This window comes from Mugil cephalus, chromosome 15 (assembly GCF_022458985.1).
Source record: "Mugil cephalus isolate CIBA_MC_2020 chromosome 15, CIBA_Mcephalus_1.1, whole genome shotgun sequence".
Taxonomy (NCBI): domain Eukaryota; kingdom Metazoa; phylum Chordata; class Actinopteri; order Mugiliformes; family Mugilidae; genus Mugil; species Mugil cephalus.
This window is the reverse complement of record NC_061784.1, coordinates 19,388,182-19,405,964: the sequence shown is the minus strand read 5'-3', so window position 1 is coordinate 19,405,964 and position 17,783 is coordinate 19,388,182. Positions and strand designations below refer to the sequence as shown.

Genomic DNA, 17,783 nt, shown 5'->3' with positions numbered 1-17,783 from the left:
GCTACAATAATGAGTGTTTGCAGCCAACAGTGAAGCATGGTGGAGGCTCCTTGCAAGTTTGGGTCTGGATTTCTGCAAACCGAGTTGGTGATTTGGTCAGAATTACTGGTGTCCTCAATGCTGAGAAATACAGGCAGATACTTATTAATCATGCAGCACCATCAGGGAGGCTCCAAAGTTATTCTGCAGCAGGACAAAGACCCCAAACATGCAGCCAAGATCATTAAGAACTATTTTCAGAGTAAAGAAGAACAAGAAGTGCTGGAAGTGATGTCATGGCCCCCACAGAGCCCCGATCTCAACATCATGGAGTGTGTCTGGGATTACAGGAAGAGACAGAAGGATGTTTTGACCCTTCTTAAACACTTTTCCACAACAAATTAACAAAAAAAAAAAAAAAAAACTTGGACTTTGAAACTTCTGGACCTGGCATTCATTCATACGGATGTTACTTAGACACGTAGCACTCACTTAGACCAGACCAAACACCCCCACCTAATAGTAATGACACTACTTGATGGCTGACACAAAAACAGTTTAGGAACAACTTACAAAAAAAAAGATCTTGAAGAACAGCACAAGGTGTTGACCTGGCCTCCAAATTCACTAGATCCCAAAATGATCAAGCATCTGTAGGATGATCCACAGTGGCCCCTCCCCTCAATCGTCCTCCCACTAACAACGCCACAGGACGCCCTCAGAACAATCACGTCCAGTCTCCGATGAGTCACAACTGTTCCGGAGAAACTTACGCAACATTTTGGGGCAGGTGGTCATAATGTTATGGCCTGATCGGCGCATGCCAGCCCTGGCTTACTATCTCATTTAATGTATGGAAATTAGCAACAGAAAGTTTGACAGGATGGGCTCCTCTTCCCATCACTGAGCTATCTCAGCTGACAGGAATAATACAAACATCATCTTGTTATCCAAAGTACCCTGTCTATGACTCCACTCCAGCTATTTTGTAGGGACACACACACACACACACACAGAGAGAGAGACACACACACACACACACACACACACACACACGCTCTAAATTTGCAGTAACCCCATTGTTGTTTTATGCAAACAGTCTGAAGCTGGATAGGACGCACAGAGGCATATGCAAATCAGGCTGTCAGGCAGCGCAGGGCGTACTGCAGAGGTGAACGCTTCTCCACTTAGGAAAATGCTGATGAGCAGCTGTGGATTTCCAAAACTTTTTATCCCAACACTTTTTTCTTCACTTTAAATAATCAGACAGCTGCTTGGGGCACCTCAAACTTCCTCAGGTGAGTCGAAACCTCCGGCGCACCTCTCATCAGCGACTCTTTAAACGGCGCGACTTATCTCGTGTCAGAGGCTTTTATTTAGAGTTTGTGCGCCGTGCGATCAATCCACCGCCTGGGAGAGTGCATGTGTCGGAGCTTCACGGGAATATCTGCCTTGCTTATGAATATTACAAGCAGGGATCACGCAGGAGTGTGCAGAGTTTGCGTGGTGTTGTGGAGGGGAGGGCGCATTAGAATAAACTCAAGATCATTTTCCTGGGTGGCCTGAGTGCTTCATTGTCCTGGTAAAGTTACAATCCTGTAGGAAAATCAGCCATATTTATCATTACAGATATTAAGATGAGCGCGGACACGGTGGAGCAGTCGGAGGCTTCAGCTGAACAGACAGGTAAGGACATCTCACACTCCTCATGGCGCACATAAACACGGATCGAATCACCCTCAGCGCGCACGGCAAGTTCAACAGATGTGAGTCAGGGGGGAAAAAAAAGTTGCCGCGCTCGGTTTGTCGTTTGACTGCAGGTGTTTCTGGAGAAACTTCTTTGAATTTCTTTGGGGGGAAAAAAAAGCCTTAAATACAAGGATCTAGGTGGTTAATCAGTTTTAAACACGCAGGGGAAAATCAGAAGAAGTGTGAAACACTGTCTGGATTATGTCAAAGTCTCAGTTTTAAACTTTTTAGAGGCTGAATTTCACGTCACATGGGAGAAGTTTACAATCATGTTTGGTGCAGGAACATTTTTATTTAAGCGACAAATTCTGAGACGCAAATAAAAGTGAAAACATGGAGCATTTTAATCAGCCCCTGTTACAAAGAAAGCTGAGTGTGTGTGTGTATGTGTGTGTGTGCGTGTGTGGATACACTGGCAGTTGGTTTCTGTACCAGGATGCACCTGAGGCTATTTGCTGAGAAATAGTGTCTGCCCAGAGGCTGAGGACACCAACCAGTAACAAAACAAAACCAGGAACCAGCGAAATGTGGAACTTTTGCAGAGACAATGGCCGCGCGAGAGAAGTGAACCGCTCCGTTTCATGGAAGTGCTAAATGTCTGCGCTCGTGTCAGAAAAATATTATTCATCTCGGCTCATCGTTTGAGTCACGTCATGGTCCACTGTGAAAATGTTGGTTCACCCAAATGAAGCGCTCTGACTCGCCAGTTTATTAGGTACACCTAGTGCTGAATTGTGTTTTTACTGGCAAGCTTCTCTTTTATTTTGACAACCGTGTTTCAGTCGGTGCGGTTCTAGGCTAAATACACACTTTTCGCATCTAATTCAATCAGTTTATCAGCACCAGAAACTACATCCTCCAAAATGAATGTGACTTAACACGTTTCAGATGCTGTTTAAACAGAAACTAAGCATTTTATGGGCTTTTTTAAAATCATTTTGATCCTTAAACTGAAGAGCACCTGAGGGATACCCAACTATCACTCCATGCACATTGTTATTATTACATAACTTGACCATTATCGTGATGTAGATAGGACTTAGTGCAGGACTGTTATATTAACCACTAGTGTACCTAATGAAGTGGCACTATGTCACTTTTAAATGTTATTTCTACCAGATGAAACAAGTTCAAAGTGGATAAAAATCTCCTAAAAACCTAAACAAATAAAAATGTTCCCTCTTGGTGAGATGCCAAGTCAGAGAACATGCTGTAATTCAGGTGGACGGGGTCTTTAACTCTTCATCTGTTACAGTATTTGACATCTAGCGTATCTCGGGAGGATCTGTACTTGCACCTGCTCACTTTGCACAAACCTGTCTCTTAGAAAATACCTGCACGCTGCAGGTGGAACTCATGACTGGCTGGATTATGTTCAGCAGCAACTTCTTGTCATTGTCACAGCACCAGATACCACAGATGCTGTCGATTTTGACTTTTTTAAAAGAATGTTTATCCAAATTATTAAGACTCCAACCTCACTTTTATTGAATGCTGCAGCACTTTGTCTCAGCTTCTGTTTGTTTGTTTTTTTGTCTGCGACACTTTCTGCCTGCGGATCTGCAGTAAGTGTCAAATTACACATAAAAATATTAAGGTGTTGAAGATACTGAAAATACATTAACACGTGAAAACAGCAACAACAAAAAAATAATTTAGAAGAATAATCTTTAGAAAACTGTGCAGAAGGATTCAACAACAACAAAAAAAGAACGTTACAGCTAAGACTTACTTTTATTTTAACTATGTATGGGTGGTCCATATCAACAAGCCTGGTGTCTTGATGACTGTCCACTTTATTCACAGGAAAAACAGGACGTGCAACAAATCAGAGCGACAGATAAAAGACAGATTTGAGAATAAACAGAGTTTGACTGAGCTGCTGCTCTGTCCCTACTTCGTGCTGTTTACAGACGCATCTGTTTCACAGGTTTAAAGTCTGGTTATACCCTAAATCCCATAAAAAATAAGAAATAAAAAACAGAAAATCAACAGTTAAGCTAACCCTCTGCAGAAAAACAGTCCAAACTTTACCTCCTGTAATGGCAACGTTTGCTAATAAGTCAAATTCTGTTGTTTAGAGAGGTTCTTCTGTATGAACTGTGTTATTTTATAAGTATTCTTTTTAAAGGGCTAAAACATTTTTGGTCGCTTGAATGAAAAATATACAAAGCTGCGTGTTTGTTGTTGAAACAGAAACCTGCAGTGATTGTGTTTCATTCTAATCCCAGCGCTGGGATAATTAGATACTGTTAGTACAACGTGTGGAATTGGGAAACTGCTTCTGTGGACATCATTTCATATTCAGAACCTCGACGGAAGTCAAACAGAGTCTCCAGGCAAAAGGATCTTTAGCCTCGAATTTTTTTCCCTTTCTGTTCAGTTTTTAAATCATAATGTTAGGAGCAACACATAGACGTAGATAAAATAACAAGCTGTTGCTGTTGTTGTTGTTGTTGTTGTTACTGGCTTTTTGTTTCCATGCAGCCATCGTTTCTAGTGTGTGTGTGTGTGTGTGTGTGTCAGTGTGTCTATACAGGTCTTCTTGGCCGAGCTTATTTGCATGTCTTGGTCATTTCCATACTGGAAGCTCGGCTGTAAAGCAGGCTGTGCTGTGGGGGGAAGGTGGGGGTGGTGAGGTGACATGGGGAGGTGGTGCTCTCCGGATGGGTGGGGTGGGGTGGGGAGGGGGGGGTTATAGGTGTATTTGCATTGTGAGTCGCCAGCAGCTTATTGCCTCACTCTCTCTTGCTCTCTCACTCTCTCTCTCACACACACACAGTCCAAAAGGCTCAATTTGACATTCAAATGATGCGACCTTATCCAACACACCTTTGTACTCTCCTCCATGAGATCTTCTCTCGCCGGCCTGCTCGCAGCACCGGATCCTCTTGAAAAGGCTCGTTTTTGAATATGCATCTGCGTGTGAGAACGTTTGGAGGAACTATTCACATGATTTATTTACGTTAAATAACTTGAATAATATGGAAATGTCTCTCAAGTATAGACGTATGAATAGGAAAATGCGCTCAAATCGTCAAAAGGGAAAAGTCCTCAACGCAGAAATGAACCCATTTTCATTATGAATTAATTTTTCTGATTGAAAATTGAAAACAAAAATCACAAAACTTGCAAAACATGCCCAATATAAATCAAAATCGTGTTTCGTCTTTAGTATTTTTATGATTTTTGATTTTGTATTATTGTGTCTATTTTACTGGACAGTATTTTGGTTTATTTAAAATTGTGCTTTATAAATAAATGGGATTGGAAAAGGTTTTTTTTTACAACTAAAACCCTGAGAAAGACATTTTATTAAAATAATAGTAAGCTAAAGTAACTATTACTTTTAAGTTGTACACTAACTATGAAAAATAAGAGGAACTTGATGTGTTATTCATGCATTTTACTTATATTATAAATGTGTTTTTGTTTTGTGTGGTTATGTTAATGTGGCTAATCGTGTTTTGGTTTTATCTTTGCATATGTGAGGTTTATGTTTTACGTGAATCTTTTGACAGTTTAACTTGGGACTATGCTGGGTGGTGTTTGAGGCGGTGAACAAATGAATTACAGCCAAAAAAGCAAATATTACAATTACCATCAATATTAAGAAATTTATTTAAAAACGTATATGAAAGACTACTGACCCCATTTAGAAATGGTGTCATGCAGCAGAATGAGCATTGACCCAAAATGTGGCAATATGAGAATTAAATTAGACAGCTAATGCCTTAAAAAGTCTGACCTTAATCTCTTTTTCTTTTTTTTTTTACAGAGCGAAACGGAATCGACTTCATTCGACAAGTAAGTGACAGAAAGAGCTCCTACTGCTTCTATCACTTCCTGCCCTCAAATTCCCATGAATGGCTTCATGAATGAGGTCTCTGTCATCGGGGCTGGATGGCTCCGATTGTTTTGTGTACTAGTAACACAGTAACAGTAACACTTTCCCGCAAAGCTCGCGTGCACAGAGATGTTTGTTTCCGGAGCGGTGGCTAAAAGTTGCCTTTTAAGGACAAACACTGATCTACATAGAGAGGCCGTAAATCAACTTGAACCAGCGAGATTCTATCAGAAAGAACTCGTCAAAGCTTTAAATACGGCCACACAAATATAGTTTGATTCTTTTTATTAAAGAGCACAAATAGGGAGGAATGGTGTATTTGTTGGGCACACAATAAAGCCTCATTTCCACCACTAATGCGAACCTTTCCAGGAACTTTCATTGAATGTACCAGAATTTAAATGGTTCCACTAAGATATATTAACCAACTAAGCCTACCGCTGAATAGCCCTCATTGATGCAGCATGCTACCGTTTATTTTTTTATTTAAATAACCCTCAATTGTTGCTAATATTGGCACTACCGAAGAAATCCTTAGAGAGATGGTGGCGGCGATTAAGCCCAGGCTTTTTTTTGAGTATTTGAGGAAGTCATCGTACAAAAACGCTGCCGTAAAACAGTAGCTTTTTGAAGCATTGCCTGACTAATTTGCCTAATCGTCTTTGAGCTTTGTGCCCCAAACAAACCGAACCAACATCAAAGAACGAACGCCAACAAAGGCCGACTGTGGCCTTGCCTCACGCCTCCTGTGTCCGTGCCCCTTATAACTTACATTTGAACACGGCGCAAACACTCCAGCCCAAAGTCAAGAAGCGCAAACGTTCTGTGCCTGAGGGAGAGGAAATGACTTCTTATACCAGCAGATGGCAGAAGACTGTGTTTGTCATTCATGGGAAGAGATAAAACTAGCTAGGAAACGACGAAGAGCTGCAGAGTTGGTCTTACTTGAATTATGTTTAGGTGAGGATGAAGATATTTGTTAGCTTATCTCCGTTTCTGTTCTCCTGCATTGGTTCGCTACGTTGAAGGCCAATCCGACGAGCTCAAGCACTAACTCACCCAGTTCAACTAAAATAGCCAAGAGTCCGATTTGTACAAACGAAGCACAGTGCAAGACGCTGACAGATACTCAACTGTTACAGCACAGGCAAACCAAGCTATAGTTTGGGGCCTTTGGAAAAAAAAGACACATGTACATGTACGTCTTTGTCTGGTCAAGGCTCTTCACCTACAATCCCTTGAGCCAAGATCCGAGGCAAAACACAGTCCAATAGAATAGAAAACCCACCCAGCAGGTTAGCAGTCAGCTACCAACTAGCAACCAACAAGGAGACACAAGCTAACTAGCCTGGCCAACAACATTAGGCAATGTGTGGCACATCATTGGGGTTTTCAAGTGGGCACTTCCCTTCAATAATGTTTAATTAAGTTGGGCCCACAACACCTAAAGAAGGCTTAACTTAACCAAGAGATTAGCTTAGTCCTACTAGTATCTACTAAAACCACTCAGCTAGACTTAAAAAAAGTTCTCAAACGAATGTGGAAAAGTCTTTTTCTTTCTTTGTTTTGTCTTCATTAATTTCGTTTGCCACTTCAGGCCCCTCAACAAGTACCCAGGATAACATGAATTTGTTTTACTGAAGCAGATGGGCAAGATGTGCAATGTAAAATAGGAAAAAATAAAGCATATGTTGGACCTTGTTTTCAGGAAGTCAGTGAACATGGGACCGACTGAGACTAATTTTGAGTTTCAGGTCAATGAGCAAACGTGTCTGATGTGATTTTAACACCATTTGGATAGTACTCATTAATCAACTAGTTCTTGGTTTTGGCCTTTTTTTAAAAACTTAAATTTATTGATAATAAGAAAATGATAGGTTATTAAAATGTTTTGGATCATTTTTAAGCATTTTTCAGAGGAAGTTTCACTCCTCAACTCGAAGGCTTCTTCAGTTCTGAGCTACTTTTTTAACATCTTGTGTTGGTCATTGACGGTTGCTCAACCAAGGCTGAGGTCAAGCCATGAATGGGTGTCAGGCTGCCACACCTCTTGCTGCTTTGTTTTAAATGCCTAGAGACACAGCACCATGACCTGGATGACTGAAAACCCACACAGGCGTCTTACTGAATCCTTTAATAAACCTTTAACGGTGTCTCTCACTATTTATAATGAGCGGCGTCGTTAAAGTTTATTAAAGGATACGACAAACAGCTCCGGGCTACGGGAATGGTCCTGAACGTATTGTTACCTGAGACATTTTTTTTTGGAAGAACCAACAGCCCTCGGGATAAACTACTCACCCACCCCACCGGTGTCAACACGACCGCCACATCTTTAAAAGCCAATCAAACAGTTTGCAGCTATTTGGATACTTCTCCAAATATACCTTTTGCCGCGGGAGAAGATTTCTTTCGGTTTTCAGGAAGTGCAGTGGGTTTCAGGGGTTAGTTGGTTGGGGAGTGAAAGAGGGGGAGGGATATTTGCATACCTGTTGCCCAAGGGGAGGGAGAGAGTCTGTATCGCTCTTTGTATCATGTTTAGTGACCAAACTGGTCCTGGAGCGAGTGTTCACGAGTCTCTCTGGCTCTGTCTGTAACAACACACGGTCTGACTCGTGCATCAAATTATGATGAATGTCTCCCATCAGTACATGAGTTATTAAGAAACCTGACTTCATAGTTTGTTTTCGCTGTGCCTTAGATAAAGACAGAGGACATCAACGACTCCCCTCATTCAGTTGCTGCACTGAAGACATGTCACCTGACGCAGAGCTCTCCGGTGCATGGGGGGCAGCTGACTGGGGTGAGACATGAAAAACATCATGGGCAGCATTTGTCCTTTTAATATCGGGACAAATATTTCCCTCAAGTTTACAATAGTAGTCATTTCTACAGCTTTTGCTAGTGAAAAGACTTTATGGTCTGCAAGAATGAGTCAAAAGTTAAGTTTTAAATCAAAAAAACAAAAATCAAATAAACATTTAAATAAGCTAGCACGGTAAATTGTTAGTGTAATTATTTATTATTGCAGATATTTCAAGTAGTCGTATAATCAAATACTTGACTTAAGTAGGAAGCAGAGCTACTTTGCATTAATATTTTTATATTATGCCACTACAAGGAAGTATTGCACTGTATGTTACGAGTATGAAGAATTTAAAAAAAATGCATTAGTTGTTCATTGGGTTAAATAATGTTAGTCTTGGTGTGACTTAATTAATTATTAACTAATTTATATACATAGTACAGACTCATTTTAGTTTTCGTTTGTTTGTTTTGGTCCAGGAGCTCACCTCTCTCCACACCATGCAGCAACTGGTTCTGATGCCACCCTCTCACCTGCCGTCTCCGTCGCCCTTCCTGTTGTCCCAGAGTCCCTCCAGTCACCAAGGTGAAGTGTCACAAACAACATCCACTTAAGCCACGTTAACACAGTTGGAGATACAGGCCTGTGGTGAATAGTAAAGGAAATCTGGAGTAATGAATTGTTCCGTAAACAACATCATTCTGTACAGCAATTAGCTTAGCTTAGCTTAGCACAAAAACTGGAAACATCTAGTTTTGACTGTTAAAGCTCCATTGCGAGCAGCTGTTTTGGAAGGAGTGAAGGTTTCCCCCTTTACCTAAATATGTGACATCTTGTTTGTTTTTGTTTTCTCCTGTATTCAACAGTGAATGGAGTCAGAGCAGGTTTAGCATAGGTTAGCATCAAGACTGTGAAAGCTGGAGGAATTAAATATGATTTTAGTTGCTTGACAAACAGCACATTAGCAACAAGCTATAACTTCTTATTTAAATACAAATTTTGAAAAGCAAAAAGAACATTGATCAATAAAATGCTGCTTTCCTTTGTAGCCCTTCTGCAGCAGAACCTGATGTCCCTTCCCGGTCAAGGTCAAACGAGTCTTCTTCAGCATCAACCTGGACTCGCTCTGACTCCACAGGTAAGTCCAGACCACTTCCTGTCTGTACATGCATAATACATTAAAGGTAGGAAGGACAACATTTGAGCAAAGGTGGATGCAAATACCTCAAAAACCTGTTTCCTCCCATGGAAAAGAATGCATTCAGTGGGATTTAAATCATATTTTAGGCTATGGATGTTTTCATTGACAGTGTGTAATTGAGCATTCAATATTGTGGTGTAGACCAAAAACAGAGCTAAAAGTTGGCAGATGTTCCGCTAACGTCTGCTGCCGACTCTTTGATCCAGGCTATGGGTCGCTCTGGCCTGGGAGGACCTTCCATGGAGAGCCACATGGACATGTCCCACCTGCAGATGCCCAAACACATGTCGGTGCCGCCGCAGGAAGAACCCAGTGATCTGGAGGAACTGGAGCAGTTTGCCAAAGCTTTCAAACAAAGACGCATCAAACTGGGTTTCACTCAGGTAATTAAGAAAAAGAAACGCCTCATATGTTTCCCTTTTAAGACCCTGATAATGTATTTTATCTGTGAGCTTACCGCAATAATACTTAATATTCTCTATGGGTTTGAAGAGGACTCATATTTGCGAATAAGATCAAATCAGGAATAAAGTTGTAAAATCAATTAATCTTAATCTTGGAAGCAGTAGTTTGATTAAAAATTTCCATCCACCGAGCTCTCCTAGGAGATCTTCATCAAAGATGTATTTCATTTTTTGATAACATGCGTTTTCCGCTTGCATCTGCTTTGACTTTTTCATGATACATTTTGTGTTCATTCACAGGGAGATGTGGGCCTCGCCATGGGAAAACTGTACGGGAATGATTTCAGCCAGACCACGATCTCCCGATTCGAGGCTCTTAACCTCAGCTTCAAAAACATGTGCAAACTCAAACCTCTGCTGGAGAAATGGCTGAGCGATGCAGGTACAACACAGTGTTTGCTTCTTTCATTATAGTACAACCAGAACTGAAGCAGAAATCTGTCTATTTTAGTGATGCTTATATTCTGAAAAATGCACACTTACAGATATATAATTCCTTGTATTATCAACAGTAACAACCTCCGAGCTTTGCTGGAGCAGGGAATAAAAAAAATGACTGAAATCCATAAACTTGTGTTAAATGTTTATGTGCTAGAATTTATTGTTTAATTCCAATAGTGCCTGATTAAGGTGCAGCTAAAACCCACTTTATCAAAGGAATAGTTGATACCTCGTCTGATATCCATCTGTATTTCATTATCATTTATCCTTAAACTAAAAGGTTAAGGTTTAGTTTCTTACATTTTTAACTGTTGCATGTAATTGTTGAAACGCTATGTGCTGCAACAAGTGAAATGCTACCATGCCTTTAGTGTTTTTAAGTGAAGAGAACAATGTTAAAAGATTAACATTAGATGCTGGGCATTCTTAGGTGACAGGTTGTGTTTTGTTTTGTTTTTCTGTAAGAAAACTCACCGTCTGACTCGATGAGCAACACTTCATCCCTTCCTCCCCTGATGGAGGGCTACGGGCGCAAAAGAAAAAAGAGAACAAGCATTGAAACAAACATTAAACTGACCCTGGAGAAACGTTTCCTTGATGTAAGTTCAATTCACGTCCAGTTGTTACTGATAAACAATGATCAAAGCCATGACAAGTGTAATTAGAGTATATATTTTCACATTATGAAGGTAAAAAAACACACACATTCAATACTTTTGTGTTTGTAGAAGGTTAAAATCTAATTAAAAATTAATACATTTTTCATTTAGTGACATTATCAGGTCATAATACTTGCGAAATGAACGAGGTTAACTATAATAATCAGCTGTACTTTGTGTTTTTGCACTAATTAGCAAGTGTTAGCATGCTAGGACACGACATTGAAACATGCTAACGTTAGCATGTAACTCACCTAAGACAATCTTTTGATTGTTGAATTGCTGGTGCTGGCTAGTGCTGTCAAAATGTTCAGTTTTTTATTTAACTCCAAATAATTTATACGTATTTCCAAAATCTATTTAAATTTAAATTGCACTTACGCTAATTTGCTAATTCGCTAATGTTAGCATGCTAAAACGTTACGCCAAGAGGACAAATATGGTAAATGTCATACAAGAATAGATTTACAAGCAGTATAAAGACATTTGATATGACATTATAACACATGAATATGACTTGTTTATTAGTATATGAATACATATTTTATGACATTACAACTGTCTTATCACGCTGCCCTCCCTTATCTGTGTAAACAATAGCTTCTACTTATTGAGGACTAATAAATATGTCTCCCTTTGACTACATTATCGTGTAAACATCACCCAGTGTTGATTGATATTAATGCTGAAAGGAGATTGTAAATAATATTTTAACACATTATTATGCCAAATGCTAAATTTAGCACCAGTTAAAACTATCCAAACACAAACATAAAAAAAAAAAAAAAACTGTTAGAGTTTCTTGAAAAAATAGATTTAAAATATGAGCCTGTGATTTTTCAAGTAATTTAATATGTAATACAGACTTTATTTTAAAATACCCTGGCTTTATCGCAGACATTGTGATACCTTGTGGCCTTTTAGCAATTCAGAGGGGATTTCTTCAACATTTGTGCTTTTCAGAACCCCAAGCCCAACTCCGAGGAGATAACCCTGATCTCCGAGCAGCTATCCATGGAGAAGGAGGTGGTTCGGGTTTGGTTCTGTAATCGCCGTCAGAAGGAGAAGAGGATCTACTGCCCGACAAGTATACCGGTCAAAACTTACAACTCCAGAATGGTTAGTTGTCTCATCATTTTTAACAAAACACTATTTCTGTAGAAAGTAGATAGCAGAAAGAAATAATTTTATAGTCCTAAAAATTATTTTCACATTGTTTCAGGCCTCAGCATCCAGGTCCTACAGCCCTCTGGCTTCAGGCGGAGGTAAGCCCTGCACTACATTCATCTACTGATAACTCTTATTGTAATATGATAAGGTGAAAAAAGTCTAAAACTTTTGGTAACTAGTTTGCCGTGGCTTAACTGGTTATTGACTCTTCGCGCTTTGTTCAGTCGGTTCAGTTCTATTTCACTTCAGTTCAGTTTTAATTTCATCTCCAAGTTGAAGCAACTCAACATTGATCAAGTGTCTTCTAAAAACAGCTGATTATATATTTTGGGATGTATTTGCTGGATGATCAGACTTTGCTTTTATCGATAGGAGCCATTTTCCTCAGTTTACCTTTGGGTGTACATTAATGTTACCAGATCCAGAACAAGAGTCACAACTAAAGTTCAAAAGTAAAAAAACAAATCACACTTTAACTCTTTGGCTTATGAGAGTCTGCATACAAATATCCCTTGTGGAACGAATGCCTCTGAGAACTGGAAGTTATTCATAATACATGCATACAAAGCATTGATACGTCTCTGTGTAGGTTTCTGCATCTGTGTTCATATTCGATACCTTTTTTTCTTGCAGTTTCATCCAATTCATCCCCAAACAGCGTGAGCCGTGAAGCTTCACCCAACGGTTTGTCTGCAGCCTCCGTCTCTCTAACGTCTCAGGCCAACCCAGCTTCCTACAGCTCACCAGGGTAATGACCTAAACTCTCATATACATTAAAGATACCAGGACCAGGGCTGTTTAAAGACACTCTGGGGGTCCCAGGCAAGAGGCACCTTGGAGGCCCCCTAGCCCCTGCCAACGCTCAGAATATGATGCATTCGGAATAAATATTTTATTTTGAGAAAAGAGCAATATTAGCGTAATAAAACTACAACAAAAAATTTAAATTTTTTCAGTCTTCATGTCTTCCATGTCTAAAGATCTACAAATATTCTGAGACTCAGTTAAATTATTCTTAGTTATTCTTGTCTCTTAAGTCACTGTCAAAAAGAAAACCAAATTATATTTGGTGTTTGCTTTAATATTTTCATGCAAGTACAGAACTGTGTGCGCTTCGCAAACACTCGACTATGAAATAATTCATGACAATTTCAATGTTTCATGTTAACATTCGTTTGATGTAGCATTTATACTACAAAATACGTGGACACATGTATGTGTTTTCTTCTTCTAAACACAAAATAGTGACAGTTTGGACAGATTAAGATGATCTACTGACTTTCATCAATGTAACAACAATGTTAACAGTAAATGCAATGCACTAATAGGAGAAATTGGAGTGGAATTGTAAGCTAGCCTAAGGCTCGGCTAGTTTTTGGCCCTGGAAACAATGTGTTAGGCATTTTTTTTTTATGTAGGCGGTTAGAGATAATGTACATAAACTAAAGAAAATCACATAAAATAGAGAGACCTTAAGTGTGACACATTTGTCCATTAGCTTAGCGTAGCATAATCATATCTGCACACCAAATATATAGAGATAAAGCCTGTAGACCATTAGCATAGCTTAGCATAACCGTGTCTGTACATTAAATGCAGAGCTACAACTTGAAAATCATTAACTTAACTTAGCATAATCATATCTGTAGAGCTAAAGCCTGAAGGCCGTCAGCTCGGAGAAACTAATTCTGTGGTCCGTCTTTGGTTTTTCAGGTCCTGGTACCGGGCGTGGAACCCAGCAGCATACCATCACTGAGAAACTTGAACTGTATCACGTCAGGCTTTTTGAAGATTGTTTTGTTTGTGAAGTATGTACACATGAAGACAGAGAGAGATGACACGACACCCCTGCCGCGATCAGGGTCACCACTACAGGCTAAAACTCAGACGGACACATGAGGCCAAACAGCAGCACAAGCAGAGGACTGCGCCGACGCCCCACACTGCTCACACTTCCACTCGATTCATCGCTCACGCCGCCTCCAGCTGTTTGCTTTGGGTTCATGTGACTTTTTATTCTGCTGCAAAGATGAAGAACACACAGAAAAAAACTCACGCACCAGCCTAAATGCTTTCAGATTTAACTGCCAGTAATTTATTTGAATGTTGAAGGATTCAGGTCCAGATTGTGCCAAAGCTGTTCTTTATTCCACCTTCACACTGGGCTGCAAACACCTCAGTTGTTGCTGTTATTTTTATGTATTTATGTTCAGATTTAGTTAGAGATGTGTTTGACGCAGTCTTACTTTGCATACAGGTGGCTTGCATAGTCAAAACAGGAGGAATTGGGGACTTGGGCGAATTCATTTCAAAATAAGATCAATGTGGCTCTTATTTTCATCACATAATCAATTAGGTTACACTGTACTGAAATCTAAAGACATTCTTAAAATAATGGCAAAAAAGAAACATGATCATAATCAAAAACAGTCTGAAAATTCAGGTGGATGTTTACAGTGGCTAATTTTCTCTTCCGGTTAAGTTTGTCTGAACTGGAGTTCTGTTTACAACCTGTTGATATTACACTATGTCCCCTCAGCAATTTAATTTTATTACAGTGAGAATGATGGATAAATGTCTAGAAACAATACACAGCCTATAAATATTTGAAACTCTTTAACCTCCTGAGACCTGAGCTTTTGTTGTTGTTGTTGTTGGTATGCATGTTTAATTTTTCCATTTCTCTTTATTTGCAATGAGTAGCACCTAAGAAATAAAAAAAAAACTAAACATCATCTTTGAACAATGTGTCCTCATTTGTGGACACAGGGATTATTTTATTCAATATTATAATAAGGTCACAATATGAAACTGTTAAACATGTTCAGACGTTTTTCATGTCTGAACAAGCAGAATTGCAAATAATGAATCCCCAATGTCCTCAATCAAGTACTTGCTAATTAGTGAAGTTATAGTTTTAAAACTCTCTTTTCATATTAAACTAGAAAAGTTAATAAACATAATAAATATGTTTCAACTGAAAATTTGATGAGTTTTTGTACCTTGTCCACTTTTGTTAAGTGATCGGCTGCAGGATGAATGCATGTTTTTACACCAACTAGTATCTAGTTATGAGCATAAAAGTCTAAATGAAGCAGAAGAAGCTGCCACAAGCCTAAAACTTAACGTCCCCATATGAGGACGCAGGGTCTCAGGAGGTTAAAGGGTGTGAACGACCCGTTTTTAGTGACGTAGCACAGAGCGATGCTTGTCCTTGATCTGATTGTTGCTGATTTTAGTCATAAATATATAGACTTATTTAAATTTCCACGTTTTCCTGGCCTTTAAACAAATCACCAGTAAATCTTTTCCTCAGTTCATGTGTTTAGTGCTCTGTATATTTCCAACTAACAAGTTCGTCCGACATGTTTGGACGTAGCATAGTAACTGTTTAACAGCCTTTACACCGCCCCAGGCCGCGTATCCGACTGCCTCTCTACGAGAACATCTGAATCTTTTGTGTGACTTATTTCCTTGTCCTTCCTTATCTGTGTAAACACCAGCCTCCTGGCTTTGACATGGTGAATACGGACACACATACTGGGGCTCTGCACATATATAATAGCTGTGTGAAGAGCGGTTTACTCCCAAACAGTAGAGGAGCAACAGGACATGTACTGTGAACTGAATGTGAAGGTCCGAACTTCTGCAGCTTGAGTCTGAAAGTGACAGAGGTCCAACTTTATTTGACTGCCTCTTCTGTGGCAACGTCACGGACTAAAGGGGGAGGCTTTCATGGCCATTTTAATCTTTCAGTGTGCATGAACTTGGGAAATGGACGAGACAAACCATAAGTCAGGAAACTTTGCAGTCCCGATCAGTCTCTGCATAAAGTGAAAATCAAACATTTAAAATAAACAACAACAAAAACTCAAACTCCATCTTCTAGTTCATCTCCTGTGTGGATGAGTGATGGTGTAAATAACTGCAAGATAAATTTTCTACCTGTAGCTCATGCATGTGTTGCATCAAAAGCTCTCAGTCGCTGCAGATTAAATCAAATGTATAGTTTTACTTAAAAAATAATAATAATAAAAAAAAAACTCCAGCCATTGTAGCTTTAACCAGACTTTTCTCAAATGGGAGTAAACTGTGCAGGTCGTGGGGACTATTTTTAGCTGTGGATGGATACACACTTATTAGTACTTCCCCACAGATTTTGAGCAAAGTCTTTTAAACTTTGTTATTTTCATTGAATTTCATTGATATTGGAAAATATAGAGACCCCAAACTCTTCTTCTAGACGTGGAGACGGAGAAAATGTGAGCATGTGCTGATCTCTGCTGGTGGGAGTCAATAATTGTATTTACCTGTTACAATTGTTTGTTTTAATTTTCTGCTCTAGGCTGCTGTGTTTAACAATTTCTCTGAGTCTTACTTCATTTCTATTTTAAGTGCCTATTGTATATTTTATTTTATTTTATTTTATTTTATTTTATTTTATTTTATTTTATTTTATTTTATTTTATTGTCAGGAAATGTTTTGCAGTGGTTCAAAACTCTGGATTTAATTAATCAAATAATAATAATTATGTTGTATATTTGTTAAGGTAGGTTCTTTTTGAAATAAAGAGTAAAATGGTGTTTAAGCTGATGTAACTGAAGCTACTGGAGTAAAGTTTAAAAGTGGAAGCAGAACATCATGGTTGTCTGTGTCTCATTTGTATGGGAGAGAATTAAGGCAACTGTTCACAAAAACAACTAAAAATAGATGTTGAGGTTATGTTTGAGTGGCACAATATTCAAAGAAGAAATAAATTTGAATTCTGTATTTTTTTCTCTGACTTTGAATTCTGAAACAAAGTCATAATTCTTTAACACTTGGACTTCCACACTAAGAAATATGATTAATCATTACAAAATAGATTCATACAATTCATACAATACATATCTCAAAAAGTATAAAAGCCACAGCTTCGATGTTTGTATATAAAATGTGCTCACACATGGGCAAATGTATGTGTTTGTTTTACAAACTGAATGACTAGCAATGGTTAGAAAACGGGTATAAAATAAGAAATTAAGCATTTTATTGTCTAACCTCATTTTTAAAATCTAATTGAATCTAACCTGATTCAGGAAGCTCCAATTAAACTTTATATTAGTTTTAACAGTGAAGAAAAAGATTCATGAATCTTGAGGTTAAAAGTTAATAAAAGGTGACATGTATGGTGGACGTAAAGAAAGGCAAATGTCCTAAAACCATTTCCAGACCATGAATATGTGTCATGGCTTCTATATCTCTTGAGACCCGTCGGTCATGTAAATATTTATAAAGAATTTATGTGGACATACTGAAAACTTCCACAACACTCATCCTTTCAGGAACTAGGTGACAAATAATATATGACAATTGGATATTTGGATTCATGAGGAAAAGATATCTAATGTAAATATAAGGAGGTGCATATTTGTTTATTAATGGACATGTGTCACTGAGCAGCTATACAGATATATGTTTATAAAG

At 38.8% G+C, this 17,783-nt stretch overlaps 1 protein-coding gene across 1 annotated transcript; it reads left to right on the top strand.

Moving 5' to 3' along the window:
* The first annotated feature begins 1,128 nt into the window (after positions 1-1,128).
* pou2f3 (POU class 2 homeobox 3) lies at positions 1,129-16,951 on the top strand. Its single transcript, XM_047606232.1, has 13 exons — positions 1,129-1,277; positions 1,609-1,665; positions 5,507-5,535; positions 8,277-8,378; positions 8,861-8,966; positions 9,431-9,519; positions 9,789-9,965; positions 10,287-10,428; positions 10,953-11,086; positions 12,110-12,265; positions 12,369-12,411; positions 12,950-13,064; positions 14,030-16,951. Exons 2-13 carry the CDS (start codon positions 1,617-1,619, stop codon positions 14,070-14,072), a joined length of 1,185 nt encoding a protein of 394 aa, XP_047462188.1. The 5' UTR covers positions 1,129-1,277; positions 1,609-1,616; the 3' UTR covers positions 14,073-16,951.
* The last annotated feature ends 832 nt before the right edge of the window (positions 16,952-17,783 follow it).